This window comes from Thunnus albacares, chromosome 8 (assembly GCF_914725855.1).
Source record: "Thunnus albacares chromosome 8, fThuAlb1.1, whole genome shotgun sequence".
In the NCBI taxonomy this organism is placed as follows: domain Eukaryota; kingdom Metazoa; phylum Chordata; class Actinopteri; order Scombriformes; family Scombridae; genus Thunnus; species Thunnus albacares.
In genome coordinates this window covers 13247506-13266129 of record NC_058113.1, presented here as the reverse complement: position 1 = coordinate 13266129, position 18624 = coordinate 13247506, and the positions used below count along the sequence as shown (strand labels likewise).

General features: G+C 38.0%; 1 protein-coding gene across 1 annotated transcript in view; it reads left to right on the top strand.

The window, feature by feature from the left end:
* Window positions 1-18377, top strand: part of LOC122987248 — a 37015-nt gene extending 18638 nt beyond the window's left edge. The window contains exons 2-19 of the mRNA XM_044359033.1: window positions 10586-10868; window positions 11097-11251; window positions 11426-11708; window positions 11937-12091; window positions 12266-12548; window positions 12777-12931; window positions 13106-13388; window positions 13617-13771; window positions 13946-14228; window positions 14457-14611; window positions 14786-15068; window positions 15297-15451; window positions 15626-15908; window positions 16137-16291; window positions 16468-16750; window positions 16979-17133; window positions 17310-17592; window positions 17821-18377. Of these exons, the coding sequence (XP_044214968.1) occupies window positions 10586-10868; window positions 11097-11251; window positions 11426-11708; window positions 11937-12091; window positions 12266-12548; window positions 12777-12931; window positions 13106-13388; window positions 13617-13771; window positions 13946-14228; window positions 14457-14611; window positions 14786-15068; window positions 15297-15451; window positions 15626-15908; window positions 16137-16291; window positions 16468-16750; window positions 16979-17133; window positions 17310-17592; window positions 17821-18001 (3968 nt within the window). The 3' untranslated portion in view covers window positions 18002-18377. The remainder of the gene's footprint in view (window positions 1-10585; window positions 10869-11096; window positions 11252-11425; window positions 11709-11936; window positions 12092-12265; window positions 12549-12776; window positions 12932-13105; window positions 13389-13616; window positions 13772-13945; window positions 14229-14456; window positions 14612-14785; window positions 15069-15296; window positions 15452-15625; window positions 15909-16136; window positions 16292-16467; window positions 16751-16978; window positions 17134-17309; window positions 17593-17820) is intronic.
* The last annotated feature ends 247 nt before the right edge of the window (window positions 18378-18624 follow it).

Sequence of the window (18624 nt, the reverse complement as noted above, 5' to 3'; positions counted from 1 at the left end):
AAAAGGAAGAAGAGCAATAGACAAAGTGAGGAAATCATGTGCAACTTATGCAAGGATTTAGAGAAGGTCTCTGTATAAGGTTTCTTTTGCACTATGTTTTTCTTTTGTTGCAGAATGTGTAAGCCTGGTGTGGCCTTTGGCACACTTGTTCTTCTTCAACCTGGATTTCCCTTAATGGGATGTCCTCATAAGACAGTGTGCCTGCATAACAGCTACACATGGTAATGTGGCTATAAAATCTTTGACATGGGTTTATTTTCTTATTGCCAGACAGCTTTATAGCCTTCATCAAATCTCTTAAAATGAGCGTGCCTTCAGACAGACAAGGGAGACTCCTATGACGTTTTAAAAGAGAATAAATATAGGCAACTAAAAACTTAGATGTTTGGAATGTGCAGAACCGTGGCCGCTGTGATGAACTCTAGTTATATCTGTCATGTAGTGCAAACAACACTGTTTGTAATTGGTGTGGCCATGTTGCTACAGGTTTCCAATTTTTTGTAACCCAACCCATTCTCTAATGGAACAGTGTATCAAATAGTGTGACATATTAAGATGACTAGGATCAGCTGAGCATCTAAAGCTGTGATCGCATTGGCAAGCAGCTACAGCTTTATATTATAGCTTTTATAGCTATAACCTCCCACACTGCAGCAATACAATTATTTGATTTACAGGTTCTCTCAAGTTAAAGATACAAATCTTCAGGAGTCAAATCAAGTTAATATATTTTAAAGTCTTTTTAGTGCCAAATTCCCTCTTTTTGTTACCATCCTTCCATTACAGCTGAACAGGAAAACACTGTGCATTGAGACACAAAGAGGGACTTTTTTTTTTACTAAAAAGACTAATAGTGGAAAATTTATTTGACTAGCTCAGATGGAGGAAGCCTCATATTATCTTCAGAGGCTCAAACTAGGACTGTGGATTTTATCCCCATCAATGACGTATTTTATCAGCGCATTCAGAAGGGATATTCTAATGGTCAGCATGAACAGGAGAGAAGATTACAGGAAGGAAAACCTGTTTCAGTGTTCAAACGGGCACCTGAAAAATTGTGAACCTATCTTATAGTGGCTAACAAAAACAATGGTGATTTGGATGAACGGTTGCTTCCACCAGGCTTGTGCCTGTGGAACAGCAGCCAGAGTGACAATGACAGCACAATATCAATGCACATCCATAATAACGTACAGATGAGGGAGAGTGGAGTCTTGTGGGCTTCAATAAATAAATACAGGGGAAAAATAAGTCTTGAGAATTTATATTACTTAATGTTATGCTGTGGAGCCTAAGCACACAAAAAAACTATATAAAAAACTAAATAACAGTTTTACCTCATTTTCTCTTCTCCCCTCCCTTTCATTTATTTTGTGGTGGCTTGTGGTCTTTGATGCCGCTAGTGGGAACAGAGAATGCCTTCCTCACAGACTCTGATGAAGACATTGCCAACAGGAAATCAGACTTTATCCAGAGTTTCTTGCATCCAATAGTGCCAGCTGGAAAAGCAGGTGAAAGTACGAGTTGATGACATATTACCAGGCACTGCTACATTATGTCACATTTTTGCGGTGGCATCACTTTTACTGTGCTGGAAGAGTGGAGGGAGAAGCAACTAGCCTGAGGATTGGGATCACTGTGTCAACATTTTGTGTTGCCTATTTTTTGCAGGTGCTTAACGTCTGGAATGTACTTAGTAACATCAGATATGAGAAATTTCTGCTCACCTGGAGGTAGATACATAGACTTTTTTAAATTTCTTTCATTTTTAGAAGTTCTTTTTAAGGAATTAAAAGGAGACTGGGGGAGCAACCTTGTACATATATTGCAAGCATTTTACTCAGCTGAGCCATCAGGTTTTGATGGTTGTGGATAAGAGGAAGCAGGGAGCCTTGATATTCAGATCTGTGGAAAGGAGACATGAAAGACACACAACTTGAAAATTACGTATTCCCCTCAAAAAGGACAAATAATTTTTGTGGACCTGATGGACCTCTCTGAAGGACAAATTCAGTGTTTTTTACTTGTTTGTTTTTTTTTAATCTCTGCCCTTTCCCTTCTCTTTGCCACACCAAAAGCCAGACACGCTATCAAAAATGATTGGAAGAGAAAATCCTATCATTTGATTGTCTGATAGACTGCCTCCCCCCACCCTCACATGCTCAACACCCCATGTCAGGAACATCTCTCTGGGACAATAGACTGAAACAAGTACTCTGGCGGGGAGGCAATCTGGTGCTGGAGATGTCATTATGAGGGACCTAAGAGCAAGCGATTGAGCAGAGAGTGCTTCCCTGGAGAGCCGGTGTAGAGTCTGTTCTTTCACTGAGATTCTCTCTTAACACCCCTCTTTATCCTTCTTTTTTTCTTTCTTGCTTGCTTCTTTCAGATATGTGGTGTCTTCCCAGATTTAACAGAATTAATGCGCATTGTAGGTCTGTATCTTTTTGAAAACAGGTCTTTTGCTGGAGGGAAATAATGTTTTCTATACTTCTGACACATGGAAAATTCTGTTAATCAAACTTAAGGAATAAAGAGTCTGCACTTAAAAAGTGACTTAGCACTGATTATCTTTTAAAACACACATTTTACACAGAAGGAGACAAACAAAATCAAGTCGATCATGTAAACACTAACAGAAATTTCAGCTATTGCTTTGAACATGATGTTCTGTGGTGGTTATATAGAAGGAGATGAGTGAATAGATTTTTTTCTGACCAGTATCACTCCACAAGTATTATAAAAAAAGAATATTGGATACTATACAACAGATGCTTATGGGGATTCTCAAACATCTAGATCATAGCATTTATAAATAATGTTGACTGTCCATTTGTTCCAAATATCTTTGAGTAGTAGATATTCTTTGATATAAGACAATACTTTAATCTTCTGGTTAATAAAAATCCAATGGCCTGCATGAGCACAAAAAATGTATTTTTTTCCTGAGCCACACACAAACATGCTGCACATACTGTATGTGCAGCATGTTAACATTAGTTGACAATTAGGTGTTTGTTCATCAGCATTGTAACAGTGATCAAACATTAACATGAACAGTGTCTCTTATGTCTAAAATATCAGAAATTAAAACTTAAATACACAGGTTACTCTGTACGTATGTAGCCTATTTAAACTTTTGGGTGTAAATTGAACTATTGACTCAACACGCCCCAACATCACCGGCACGTTTTATCCCACAACCTCCATTTTGACAAAGCTCTGCCACAAAGTGGCTCAGATCCACAATTATGTTAAGTTTATGACCTTGTTTTGTAGCTTACACTGACTTAAATTAACATGTAATCATTTCCAAAACGTATCTATTTTAATTAAGACACAAGACTGATAACTTTAGTAACATGATAAATTTATTTGGCATGACAAAAATCTTTTTTTTTTTGCTCTGTTTTGCTGACCACTCTCTCCATGTGTTTAAGTCCTAGATGGATTGAGTGATGTGAACTATACTTTCTTAATTTGCGGTCACATGATTACTTTTGCTTTTGGTTACCTAGATACAGGCGGTGGCTCATTTTACCCACTGGCTTGACCTGTTCTCCCCTACAGTGAAGTTTTGTCTGCGCTGTGAATTTGTTTTGCAAGCTTTTGCAAAATGATGCACTTCATGCATTGTTCACCCTTAGCTGGGCAGACTTCTTTTGTGCTGTGTGAGCCTTCACATCAATTGCATTCCTTACTTGCTGTATTAAACTCCCATGGTCTTGCAGGTTTGATGCTATTCTGCCATCTTGTTTCTGGTCTGTTGTTTACTGCGTGCATGGTGTCGTGGTTGACACAAAATAAGATAACTGCACTACTCTTGTTCATGTTTCTCATGCAGGGGGCTTGTGAACTCTGCATGGTGCTAGAATTGCTGCCTTGCCACTGGTAAGTTTGGTGAATCCCAGTCCATCCGGGGTGCTGGTACGCCATACATTTCCATTTCTTCATTGTTAAGTGGGTTTATGAACCTCTACTTCGACACCATTTTGTATTAACCCTTTTGCACACTGATAACGTACATTTAATAAAAGATATTGACACTGATGTTGTTGTTTACTGTGCAATCTTTATTCCACCAGCTTGAATCTCACACACACACCCCTGGTTCATGTGGGACTTGACTGCGTCACTATACAACGGTGTCCTGTAATGCACATACTGTTCCAGCTTTACATATGAGGATGTTACAAAGCTGTTAAAAGGTTCTTGACCTCGGTAACTGTTGTAAACACAGCACAAAATTGGTAGTTTCAGTTATTATGAAACACAAAACATTGATTCATCATTCATCTTACTGATTCATCTAGAAGTCAAACTTCTATCTTGATTTGGATTTAAGTTTAAACAGATTAATTCCCTTAAGTTAGTTATTCTATTATTCCATTGTATTCCAAATTCTGATCTATATTAAGGATCATATAGACAGTGTGAGAAACGAGATTTGATTTTAAAATAGAGACTGATTGATCCATCTATATATCCATAAGGCCTTGTGCCACAATAGAATAACTGAGGTGAGGTAGCGTTTACCCAAGTTTTATTTACCACTACAGCCTTGGACGTGTCAGTACTGTATTAACACAGATTGTTAACAAGGATGTTTGGTAAAGGTGTGGATCCTTACATTTCACGCTACTGCAAAGTCAGTAAGAGTAGTAAAGCATGACACAATTCAGTTGTTCTCCAGAGACAAATGGAGTACTGCAGCTAAGGTTCCGCTTGTACAAATTCCTCAGAAACAGCACTGTGCTGTGTGCCTACTTCTAGGCTCAGAGTGACTTTTTCCCATACACAACCATTAAAAACAAACAAACAAACAAGAGGAAAAGAAACAGAGCATCAGTTATTCAGATATAACTCTTTGTACTATTACAATTTCAGTCTTTGGGTCCACTAAAAAGATTTAATTCACAAAGATCCATATTCATATATTATTTTTTGTGCTTTTTGTGTGCAGGAAGTTGGCTGGCATTGAATGTTTTTGCATATGTGACCGTCAACACTAAAACAAATTCAGTGTTCATGGAACACAATATTGTCTAAGTACATCCATGGTTCATCTTGAACTGACACAATACATTTTTTGTATCCATTTTGGTATTTAGGTGCGCTTGGATTTTAGCTTACTTATACAATCTTTTATTGCAAGTAATAAGCGATTTTTAAACAAGAATGTCCAGTAGGTACATTTTAAATATCATCACAATATTAATTACACTGTTACCGTATAAACAATAAAACCTCTATCATGGTAATTACACTGTTAAGATTCAATATGTTTTGTACAGCCATTTATAATCACTCATGTCTCTCTTCAACTTGATGGTCAAATTATACCAAAGTCCCTATCTTAAAAATCATAGTTGTCCTTAACCAAAGTTTAAAGAACATGTCCAAACATGGACATCACCATCAATTTCAAATGGCATATGATAATTCCTGTATAGTAACGTCTGAATATGATAGCTGAGCTTTTGACCAGGGACCAGATGGCATGTACATTAACCATACCACACACCATTTTATTACTGTCCCCTCTTCTAACAAGAGGTTAAGTACTCAGAGAGAGCAGCGCTCTGAAGTGTGTCCCTTATGGCAGCCTGTCAGACAGTCTGCGGACAGTATAATGTCTGCTGATTTGACTGCTCTCAAACAAGACACTATGTCAATATGACCATGATATTATTAGAAATGCAGTCCTGACCTACTTCAAGCTCCCCTTATAGTGCGCATGTGGCTTGTCACATGCAAACATACCGATAGACACACTCACTCACACACACACACACACACATACAGGAACAGATAGATCACAGAGAATGTAATGCAAGGAAGAGGATAGAGGAAAAGTGGGCAAAGTCAAATTAGAGAAAGAGTATACATGTGAGGGATTGGATGGGATTGGAAGTGTGTGAAGACACATAGGGTAAAGGAGAAGGATGTTGAGGTGACAGGATATAGGCACTAGTTGACAAGAGCAAGAGGTAATTAGGAATGAGTGAGCAGAAGAGTTGGAAACGAGTGAAAGCAAGGGAGGGAGAGAGGGAGAGAATGGGATGGAAGAATGTTAGAAGAAGGAGAAAGGTAGAGAAAGGAGGAAGAGAGGGTGTGGAATAGGGCCAAAAAAAGAGCAGAGCCATTGATTGGCTCATTCAGTTGCTATGCCAACTTTTGGGATGTTTTTTTAACCTCTTTACACATTCGCATACTTTATATTACATACAATACATTACTAGAAAAGTTATACTCCACACATAACTAACCCTTACTTTGTATTAGTCTTGACTACTAATCATAACAGCAAGAATGTTTTTGAGTATTAACTAAAATAACTGTAACAATTTTAGAGGCTGCATATCTTCACCAAAAATACATCAATAGCTTAACCCCTCATTATTTTCAGTGAGCATTGTTAAATGATTTAATTCTATAATATTGGTGCATTGCAAAGATAACTTTTATGCAGACAACACAGTTATTTACCGCTATTTTATTCAATACACATTGAATTATATGAAATTGGTTCTAAATGCTGAAATCCTAAACTAAAGTACAAAAATTGTAAGAGAGAGATTGACCTTCCACCCGTCACTACCTTTCGGGGTGCAAAGATTGGGTCTGTATCAGAGTACCAATATTTGGTTAATTGATAATTCTCTTTCTTTCAAACCTCATATGGTTCAATTGGTGAAAAACTAAAGGCTTGGCTTTTTTTTTTTTTTTTTAGAAATAAGTATTGCTTTTCATTTGAGGCAAAGAAAAAGTCTTGTCTCTGCCCACATTTCTTTCTGTTCTTGATTGAAACATCCATCTATTCACATCTATTCTTTTTCAACAGTGATTTGTAACTGTTTTGGAAAGCACAGCCAAATGATGTTGTCCTGCCGATTGCTGCCGACAGAGTCATCAGATCTCAGAAATTTCACAGAAAATGTGTCATTCTGGAATGCATGGACTAATGATGTATTTTGTTGTTTAATTTAGAGGACTTGTTGCTTGTTTTGGTGCCTAAGGTGCATGCTGAGCAAGGAAAAAGAGCTTTCATGTATACTGTTCCCCTGATTAAAACATGCCTTACTCTTTGCATGCTTTTATTACCATTGTGTCTATTATGAGGCAAGCCCATAGCTGTAAGTATTTCTCGTCTAGCCAAATTGGTGAAGATGTTTTCTCATTTGCTTGTGCTTGTTATACTCTAGGTGTACAGCAAATATCTGCAATAATATTTGAATGATGCAATCAGAATGTTCCCTGGGATTTATTTCTTTTTTGAGCATAGCTTAAAACCACTGAAGCTAAAGTCACAGTAATTTAAATAATATACTATATAATGTAATAATATGTTTAATATGAGTTCAAGTTTATGGCCTGAGCTGATATTGGTTATTCATAAATTACAACCACAACCGACTTGCACAGATACAGTTGTTACAGTATCACGAAGGTGGGGATTGCCACATTCTTGCCACACATAGTTAACCAGGCACAAAAACAACACTTGTTATTTGACCAGGATGTCTGTTAATAAAACAGCTGTCATTCATGCTCTACACAAAAGTATAAAAGAATTGTTCTCTACACACTCACATAAAGATCACAGCTTCCAGGGTGCTTGAGACCTTCCAGGTAAGTTTGTAGTATACATATTAAATGTCACAGAGTAATGATGAAACTATAAATATGACTATTTTTAAGACAGGTCTGAAAGTGCAACAAAACTAGGGTGAAGACTTTGTGTGACAATCCTAATACTTCTGACGTTGATTCAGTCATAATGATAAAATGATATTCATTTTTAATGGGGTTACTGTGGTTTGGTTAGGCTAAGGCAAAGACCACGGTCACAGTTAAAAGAAACCAATATTTTTGTTTATGTCTATCAATTTTGAATAGATTACTTTAGAGAAAAAGTAATCTCATTCCTTTGAATGAGAAAGTGTGTCCAAACTTTTGACTGGTACTGTATATATATGCTTGTCGTTACCAAAAAAAAAAAAAAAAAAGTCATCATTATTTTGTGTAAATTTAGTGCAGTATGACAATGCCTATTAGAATTTTTTGAAACAATAGTTGACCCCAACAACTAAAGAAAACAGCACATAGACAAGCATTAATTTGATTATTAATTATTGAGAATATAAGGAGGATAGTAGGCAGTGTTGGGAGTATCTTTTTACTTGAGTGAGGGCTTCCATTTACACACACACAATATAGTTGCCTCGTTTGGTGGACTATGTGTTGACTCAACATATAGAAGACCATTACATTCACTCAACAATTGAATCAGAAAAAGAAACACTCCATCGAGCGGCTCAGCTTAGGTATTTATTTAATCTTTCACCAAAACAGAGAAATCCTCCTGATTTAAATTAATGTTTTTAACATTTTTCATAAAGAGAATATAAATATGGTCTTGACTTGGTTGTCATATTCTGCTTTTCTGCTTAATGCAATGAAAATATGCAATAGTTTATATAAAAAGTGGCTACAGCCTACAGTTTAGCCTATCATGTCATCTGTTGTCCTACACTTTTTTGTTGCATTGTTGCCATCTGCTGACCAGCATCAGTAGAGCTGGCAATGGCTAATATTGTGGTAATAGCTACATTTAGGTATGTGTCCCATAAGGCTCTTGTGCGACAGCAAACAGGAAGAAGCTGAATAAAGTGGAGGCTCAAACAACTGTGTGCCCCTCTCATATTGATGACAAACATATAAGAACTAATTTACTACTGGCTTAAAAGAGTGGAATAGAGTGGCTAAAAGTCTGCTTATCATATGCCAATCTACAGTTATTGATTGCATGAGAGATATAAACAAGGATAGCCTAGTTACTTTTCTTTTCTGACTGAAGAGGAGAAGAGTGTGTTTGGAGCATGGATGTATTATAAGAGCTGGATAACGAACCAAAAATGGCACCCAATCAAACCTATAAGAATTGCTTGGCTAGTACATATGCCAAAAAAAGTTTCTAGCCTCCAGGTTTGCTTCCATGTTGTGCGGCCCACTGAATATGCACAGTGATGTTTCCACTGTTGGCCCTGTCCGCGATTTCCCGCTCAGCCGATAGACTTATCATCGTGATGACGTCACTGATTTTTTAATTGTTTTTCTAGACTTGAGGAAAGTTTTACAAATATAAAACCTCCATGGATCAAAAAATCATAATAGAAAGAGTCATAATTTGCCTTGTTTGCAGTTTGTAGTGTCCAGTTTTACAGGCATCTCTTTTACAATGGTGGTCTAGGGGGATTTTTCGCTGCAATATTTCCTGGTGACCACTAGGAAAAATTGGCTGCAAGGCTGAGCGGCAGTGTCCTATCAAGCTCTTATAATACATCCATGGTGTGGCCTGCTCAGGCCTGTGGGATTTGACCAATCAGAGCAGAGTGGGCTTTTCAGGAAGGGGGCCTTAAAGAGACAGACACTAAAACTAATTTTTTCAATTTGAGTGTGAATAGAGGCGCTATAGCGATGGACACTACAAGAGAAATAGTGTGTTTTGTTTAAAATGAAAGCATGTAAATATTTTCTACTAAGCGCAAGGATAGCCACCATGTGTAGTAGGGATACCTTTGTGATACTTTCTAACTTAAAGTAATTTCATTTAGACTTCAGACATTAATCAGGCACATGATATTTGGACCCCTTTATATTATAGAGGGTATGGTGCAGGACAAGTTCAAAGAAACAGAGTGTGCATCTATATACAGATGGAGATGGTATGTCAATCAATCAATCAATTTTTATTTATATAGCGCAAAATCACAACAAAAGTCATCTCAAGGCACTTCACATAGAGCAGGTCATGACCGTACTCTTTAATTTAGAGAGACCCAACAATTCCCCCATGAGCAAGCACTTGGCGACAGCGGTAAGGAAAAACTCCCCTTTAAAGTGTAGAAACCTCAAGCAGAACCCGGCTCTTGTATGTATATAAAGAGTTAAGTTGTGGGTTTCTCCTGTCTTTAAATGAGGAAAATGGTGCCAAGTTAGAATTTTCCTTGAAAAATGTATGTGTGTAGTATGTATGTGTGTATGAAAACATGTGCTTAGATCATCAAATCAAGTTTTGATATATCAGTATTCCATTGAAATGTTTTGAACGTTTTCCACAGGATGATGATTCCAGCTGTGGTCCTTACCTTGCTGGCTGTTCTAGGACAGACAAGCAGCACTATATGTGAGATTGTTCTTTTAATTTCAATCAAATGGCTGATATTTTCTGAATAAATTAGTATTCATTAGTGATTTGATTAGTTTTTAATACAGTAGCTTACAAAATTAAGTAAATGAAAAGAAAATTTAAAGGGCCAATTCTGTTATACAGGGTCTACACAGAAAGCGTTTTTCAGTCCCTTCACAGCTCTTTATCGTACCACTTTATTGGTGAGTTGTACCATACAAAGTGTTCTGTAGATGAATTTGAACAGAATATCAAACAAAAAGTTAAATCAAATATGCTGACTGCTCATTCTTTCCTGTCCTTGGTTAAATCAACAAATGTAATGATTCTGCGCCTTCCCCAAACTATCCTTAATATCACGTAAATTCATTTTGAATTTTGAACTTTGTCCAGATACGAATATTGCCAGAAGAGGACAAGTGACTCAGTCTTCACCATATGGGAATGCTGTACCTGAAAGGGCCATTGATGGAAATCGTGCTAGCAACTGGGGACAGGGATCATGTACCCACACACAGAATGATCGCAATCCATGGTGGAGACTGGACCTTCTGAAGTCGTATAAGATCTACACTGTCACCATCACCAACAGAAGGGATTGTTGCCACCAAAGGATCAACGGTGCTGAGATCCGCATTGGAAATTCCCTCAGTGACAATGGCAATGCTAATCCAAGGTAGCAACACTGTCCACCTTATATTAGGTTTAAACATTTGATACCTGTTGTGTAAGTTACAGTCAGTTGATAAACTGGTTATCTTCATGATTTACAAAGAGAAACCAAAATATTTCAACTCAGTGACATCATCAGTATAAAATTAGAAATACTGTTGAGACCTAGGCACAGTGTTTGCCATCTAACAGTATTTTAACCATAATTCATTATTCTTCTCTTTTTCTTCAGATGCACTGTTATCTCATCTATCCCAGCCGGCACCTCCAAAACCTTTGTGTGTAATGGAATGGAAGGCCGTTATGTAAACATTGTGATTCCTGGAAGAAAGGAATATCTGACACTGTGTGAGGTAGAAGTTAGTGGTGAACCTTCAGCTACCACTGGTGAGTTGTACCATATAAAGTGTTCTGTCGATGAATTTGAGCAGATAATCAGACAAAAAGTTAAATCAAATATGCTGACTGCTTGTTCTTTACTGTCCTTGGTTAAAACAACACGTAATGATTCTGTGCCTTCCTCAAACTACCTATAATTTCAAAATTTTGAACTTTGTCCAGATACGAATATTGCCAGAATCGGACAAGTGACTCAGTCTTCACTGTATGGGAAAGCTGTCCCTGAAAGGGCCATTGATGGAAATCGTGCTAGCAACTGGGGACAGAGATCCTGTGCCTGCACACGGAATGATCGCAATCCATGGTGGAGACTGGACCTTCTGAAGTCGTATAAAATTAACACTGTCACCATCACCAACAGAAGGGATTGTTGCCCCAATAGGATCAATGGAGCTGAGATCCGCATCGGAAATTCCCTCAGTGACAATGGCAACGCTAATCCCAGGTAACAACACTGTCCACCTTATATTAGGTTTAAACATTTGATACCTGTTGTGTAAGTTACAGTCAGTTGATAAACTGGTTATCTTCATGATTCACAAAGAGAAACCAAAATATTTCAACTCAGTGACATCATCAGTATAAAATTAGAAATACTGTTGAGACCTAGGCACAGTGTTTGCCATCTAACAGTATTTTAACCATAATTCATTATTCTTCTCTTTTTCTTCAGATGCACTGTTATCTCATCTATCCCAGCCGGCACCTCCAAAACCTTTGTGTGTAATGGAATGGAAGGCCGTTATGTAAATATTGTGATTCCTGGAAGAAAGGAATATCTGACACTGTGTGAGGTAGAAGTTAGTGGTGAACCTTCAGCTACCACTGGTGAGTTGTACCATATAAAGTGTTCTGTCGATGAATTTGAGCAGATAATCAGACAAAAAGTTAAATCAAATATGCTGACTGCTCGTTCTTTACTGTCCTCGGTTAAAACAACACGTAATGATTCTGTGCCTCCCCCATACTACCTATAATATCAAAATTTTGAACTTTATCCAGATACGAATATTGCCAGAATTGGACAAGTGACTCAGTCTTCACTGTATGGGAATGCTGTACCTGAAAGGGCCATTGATGGAAATCGTGCTAGCAACTGGGGACAGGGATCATGTACCCACACACAGAATGATCGCAATCCATGGTGGAGACTGGACCTTCTGAAGTCGTATAAAATCAACACTGTCACCATCACCAACAGAAGGGATTGTTGCCACCAAAGGATCAACGGTGCTGAGATCCGCATTGGAAATTCCCTCAGTGACAATGGCAATGCTAATCCAAGGTAGCAACACTGTCCACCTTATATTAGGTTTAAACATTTGATACCTGTTGTGTAAATTACAGTCAGTTGATAAACTGGTTATCTTCATGATTTACAAAGAGAAACCAAAATATTTCAACTCAGTGACATCATCAGTATAAAATTAGAAATACTGTTGAGACCTAGGCACAGTGTTTGCCATCTAACAGTATTTTAACCATAATTCATTATTCTTCTCTTTTTCTTCAGATGCACTGTTATCTCATCTATCCCAGCCGGCACCTCCAAAACCTTTGTGTGTAATGGAATGGAAGGCCGTTATGTAAACATTGTGATTCCTGGAAGAAAGGAATATCTGACACTGTGTGAGGTAGAAGTTAGTGGTGAACCTTCAGCTACCACTGGTGAGTTGTACCATATAAAGTGTTCTGTCGATGAATTTGAGCAGATAATCAGACAAAAAGTTAAATCAAATATGCTGACTGCTTGTTCTTTACTGTCCTTGGTTAAAACAACACGTAATGATTCTGTGCCTTCCTCAAACTACCTATAATTTCAAAATTTTGAACTTTGTCCAGATACGAATATTGCCAGAATCGGACAAGTGACTCAGTCTTCACTGTATGGGAAAGCTGTCCCTGAAAGGGCCATTGATGGAAATCGTGCTAGCAACTGGGGACAGAGATCCTGTGCCTGCACACGGAATGATCGCAATCCATGGTGGAGACTGGACCTTCTGAAGTCGTATAAAATTAACACTGTCACCATCACCAACAGAAGGGATTGTTGCCACCAAAGGATCAACGGTGCTGAGATCCGCATTGGAAATTCCCTCAGTGACAATGGCAATGCTAATCCAAGGTAGCAACACTGTCCACCTTATATTAGGTTTAAACATTTGATACCTGTTGTGTAAATTACAGTCAGTTGATAAACTGGTTATCTTCATGATTTACAAAGAGAAACCAAAATATTTCAACTCAGTGACATCATCAGTATAAAATTAGAAATACTGTTGAGACCTAGGCACAGTGTTTGCCATCTAACAGTATTTTAACCATAATTCATTATTCTTCTCTTTTTCTTCAGATGCACTGTTATCTCATCTATCCCAGCCGGCACCTCCAAAACCTTTGTGTGTAATGGAATGGAAGGCCGTTATGTAAACATTGTGATTCCTGGAAGAAAGGAATATCTGACACTGTGTGAGGTAGAAGTTAGTGGTGAACCTTCAGCTACCACTGGTGAGTTGTACCATATAAAGTGTTCTGTCGATGAATTTGAGCAGATAATCAGACAAAAAGTTAAATCAAATATGCTGACTGCTTGTTCTTTACTGTCCTTGGTTAAAACAACACGTAATGATTCTGTGCCTTCCTCAAACTACCTATAATTTCAAAATTTTGAACTTTGTCCAGATACGAATATTGCCAGAATCGGACAAGTGACTCAGTCTTCACTGTATGGGAAAGCTGTCCCTGAAAGGGCCATTGATGGAAATCGTGCTAACAACTGGGGACAGAGATCCTGTGCCTGCACACGGAATGATCGCAATCCATGGTGGAGACTGGACCTTCTGAAGTCGTATAAAATTAACACTGTCACCATCACCAACAGAAGGGATTGTTGCCCCAATAGGATCAATGGAGCTGAGATCCGCATCGGAAATTCCCTCAGTGACAATGGCAACGCTAATCCCAGGTAACAACACTGTCCACCTTATATTAGGTTTAAACATTTGATACCTGTTGTGTAAGTTACAGTCAGTTGATAAACTGGTTATCTTCATGATTCACAAAGAGAAACCAAAATATTTCAACTCAGTGACATCATCAGTATAAAATTAGAAATACTGTTGAGACCTAGGCACAGTGTTTGCCATCTAACAGTATTTTAACCATAATTCATTATTCTTCTCTTTTTCTTCAGATGCACTGTTATCTCATCTATTCCAGCCGGCACCTCCAAAACCTTTGTGTGTAATGGAATGGAAGGCCGTTATGTAAATATTGTGATTCCTGGAAGAAAGGAATATCTGACACTGTGTGAGGTAGAAGTTAGTGGTGAACCTTCAGCTACCACTGGTGAGTTGTACCATATAAAGTGTTCTGTCGATGAATTTGAGCAGATAATCAGACAAAAAGTTAAATCAAATATGCTGACTGCTCGTTCTTTACTGTCCTCGGTTAAAACAACACGTAATGATTCTGTGCCTCCCCCATACTACCTATAATATCAAAATTTTGAACTTTATCCAGATACGAATATTGCCAGAATTGGACAAGTGACTCAGTCTTCACTGTATGGGAATGCTGTACCTGAAAGGGCCATTGATGGAAATCGTGCTAGCAACTGGGGACAGGGATCATGTACCCACACACAGAATGATCGCAATCCATGGTGGAGACTGGACCTTCTGAAGTCGTATAAAATCAACACTGTCACCATCACCAACAGAAGGGATTGTTGCCACCAAAGGATCAACGGTGCTGAGATCCGCATTGGAAATTCCCTCAGTGACAATGGCAATGCTAATCCAAGGTAGCAACACTGTCCACCTTATATTAGGTTTAAACATTTGATACCTGTTGTGTAAATTACAGTCAGTTGATAAACTGGTTATCTTCATGATTTACAAAGAGAAACCAAAATATTTCAACTCAGTGACATCATCAGTATAAAATTAGAAATACTGTTGAGACCTAGGCACAGTGTTTGCCATCTAACAGTATTTTAACCATAATTCATTATTCTTCTCTTTTTCTTCAGATGCACTGTTATCTCATCTATCCCAGCCGGCACCTCCAAAACCTTTGTGTGTAATGGAATGGAAGGCCGTTATGTAAATATTGTAATTCCTGGAAGAAAGGAATATCTGACACTGTGTGAGGTAGAAGTTAGTGGTGAACCTTCAGCTACCACTGGTGAGTTGTACCATATAAAGTGTTCTGTCGATGAATTTGAGCAGATAATCAGACAAAAAGTTAAATCAAATATGCTGACTGCTCGTTCTTTACTGTCCTCGGTTAAAACAACACGTAATGATTCTGTGCCTCCCCCATACTACCTATAATATCAAAATTTTGAACTTTATCCAGATACGAATATTGCCAGAATTGGACAAGTGACTCAGTCTTCACTGTATGGGAATGCTGTACCTGAAAGGGCCATTGATGGAAATCGTGCTAGCAACTGGGGACAGGGATCATGTACCCACACACAGAATGATCGCAATCCATGGTGGAGACTGGACCTTCTGAAGTCGTATAAAATCAGCACTGTCACCATCACCAACAGAAGGGATTGTTGCCACCAAAGGATCAACGGTGCTGAGATCCGCATTGGAAATTCCCTTAGTGACAATGGCAATGCTAATCCAAGGTAGCAACACTGTCCACCTTATATTAGGTTTAAACATTTGATACCTGTTGTGTAAGTTACAGTCAGTTGATAAACTGGTTATCTTCATGATTTACAAAGAGAAACCAAAATATTTCAACTCAGTGACATCATCAGTATAAAATTAGAAATACTGTTGAGACCTAGGCACATTGTTTGCCATCTAACAGTATTTTAACCATAATTCATTATTCTTCTCTTTTTCTTCAGATGCACTGTTATCTCATCTATCCCAGCCGGCACCTCCATAACCTTTATGTGTAATGGAATGGAAGGCCGTTATGTAAACATTGTGATTCCTGGAAGAAAGGAATATCTGACACTGTGTGAGGTAGAAGTTAGTGGTGAACCTTCAGCTACCACTGGTGAGTTGTACCATATAAAGTGTTCTGTCGATGAATTAGAGCAGATAATCAGACAAAAAGTTAAATCAAATATGCTGACTGCTTGTTCTTTACTGTCCTCGGTTAAAACAACGCATGTAATGATTCTGCGCCTTCCTCAAACTACCTATAATTTCAAAATTTTGAACTTTATCCAGATACGAATATTGCCAGAATCGGACAAGTGACTCAGTCTTCACTGTATGGGAATGCTGTACCTGAAAGGGCCATTGATGGAAATCGTGCTAGCAACTGGGGACAGGGATCATGTACCCACACACAGAATGATCGCAATCCATGGTGGAGACTGGACCTTCTGAAGTTGTATAAGATCTACACTGTCACCATCACCAACAGAAGGGATTGTTGCCACCAAAGGATCAACGGTGCTGAGATCCGCATTGGAAATTCCCTCAGTGACAATGGCAATGCTAATCCAAGGTAGCAACACTGTCCACCTTATATTAGGTTTAAACATTTGATACCTGTTGTGTAAGTTACAGTCAGTTGATAAACTGGTTATCTTCATGATTTACAAAGAGAAACCAAAATATTTCAACTCAGTGACATCATCAGTATAAAATTAGAAATACTGTTGAGACCTAGGCACATTGTTTGCCATCTAACAGTATTTTAACCATAATTCATTATTCTTCTCTTTTTCTTCAGATGCACTGTTATCTCATCTATCTCAGCCGGCACCTCCAAAACCTTTGTGTGTAATGGAATGGAAGGCCGTTATGTAAACATTGTGATTCCTGGAAGAAAGGAATATCTGACACTGTGTGAGGTAGAAGTTAGTGGTGAACCTTTACCTACCACTGGTGAGTTGTACCATATAAAGTGTTCTGTCGATGAATTAGAGCAGATAATCAGACAAAAAGTTAAATCATATATGCTGACTGTTTGTTCTTTACTGTCCTCAGTTAAAACAACACGTGTAATGATTCTGCGCCTTCCTCAAACTACTTATAATTTCAAAATTTTGAACTTTGTCCAGATACGAATATTGCCAGAATCGGACAAGTGACTCAGTCTTCACTGTATGGGAAAGCTGTCCCTGAAAGGGCCATTGATGGAAATCGTGCTAGCAACTGGGGACAGAGATCCTGTGCCTGCACACGGAATGATCGCAATCCATGGTGGAGACTGGACCTTCTGAAGTCATATAAAATTAACACTGTCACCATCACCAACAGAAAGGATTGTTGCCCCAATAGGATCAATGGAGCTGAGATCCGCATCGGAAATTCCCTCAGTGACAATGGCAACGCTAATCCCAGGTAACAACAATGTCTGTCTTATATTAGGTTTGAACATTTGATACCTGTTGTGTAAGTTACAGTCAGTTAATGCACTGGTTATCTTCATGATTTACAAAGAGAAATCAAAATATTTCAACTCAGTGACATCATCAGTATAAAATTAGAAATACTGTTGAGACCTTGGCATAGTGTTTGCCATCTAACAGTATTTTAACCGTAATTCATTATTCTTCTCTTTTTCTTCAGATGCACTGTTATCTCATCTATCCCAGCCGGCACCTCCAAAACCTTTGTGTGTAATGGAATGGAAGGCCGTTATGTAAACATTGTGATTCCTGGAAGAAAGGAATATCTGACACTGTGTGAGGTGGAAGTTGTCGGGGAAGAGTCAGATAATTCCATTGAATATGGTTGTGACTGGGTCTGAAACAATTACTCATATAATTTTCTTATTACCAGTTAATTTTAAAGCTAACAGATGCATATTTCCTCTTAATTTCTTTTAATGCTGAACACAAGGGTGAGGGATTAATTATCAGAGGTATCCTCTAAACTTTTCATGTTGGTGGGATTTTCAGTAATTTTTGTATTGAATGGTGGAAGGTAGGTCATCAAAGCCATTTAATGAGGCAGTTGAATGATGATGTGATTTAAAATTAAACCGTTATCACGTGCTCAGATTTCATACCATTTCATAGCGTTAGTATTCCAATATTGATAGTTTATAATGGCAGGATTTTACTGGACCCTTCCACCAAGAAATCCATCAATTACCTTTTTGCCAATCTGTCATCTACAGAAATGATTACACTGAAAATAAATGGTGATCTCTGCTGCTAGTATATATTTTTGGAGTATTCTTTTTGTTAATTCTAAGACCGAATAAAAAGGGGCAAATTAAGTAAACATCCACCATGCATTCTTTCCCTAAAATAGTTATTTTAAAAAATATATTGCTAAAAACAAAAAAACAGCTTTTTTAAAGAACTCTTACTTGGGTGAGTAGAAACAGTCTAGGATCATTAATACACCACCCAGCAGTGCACCTCA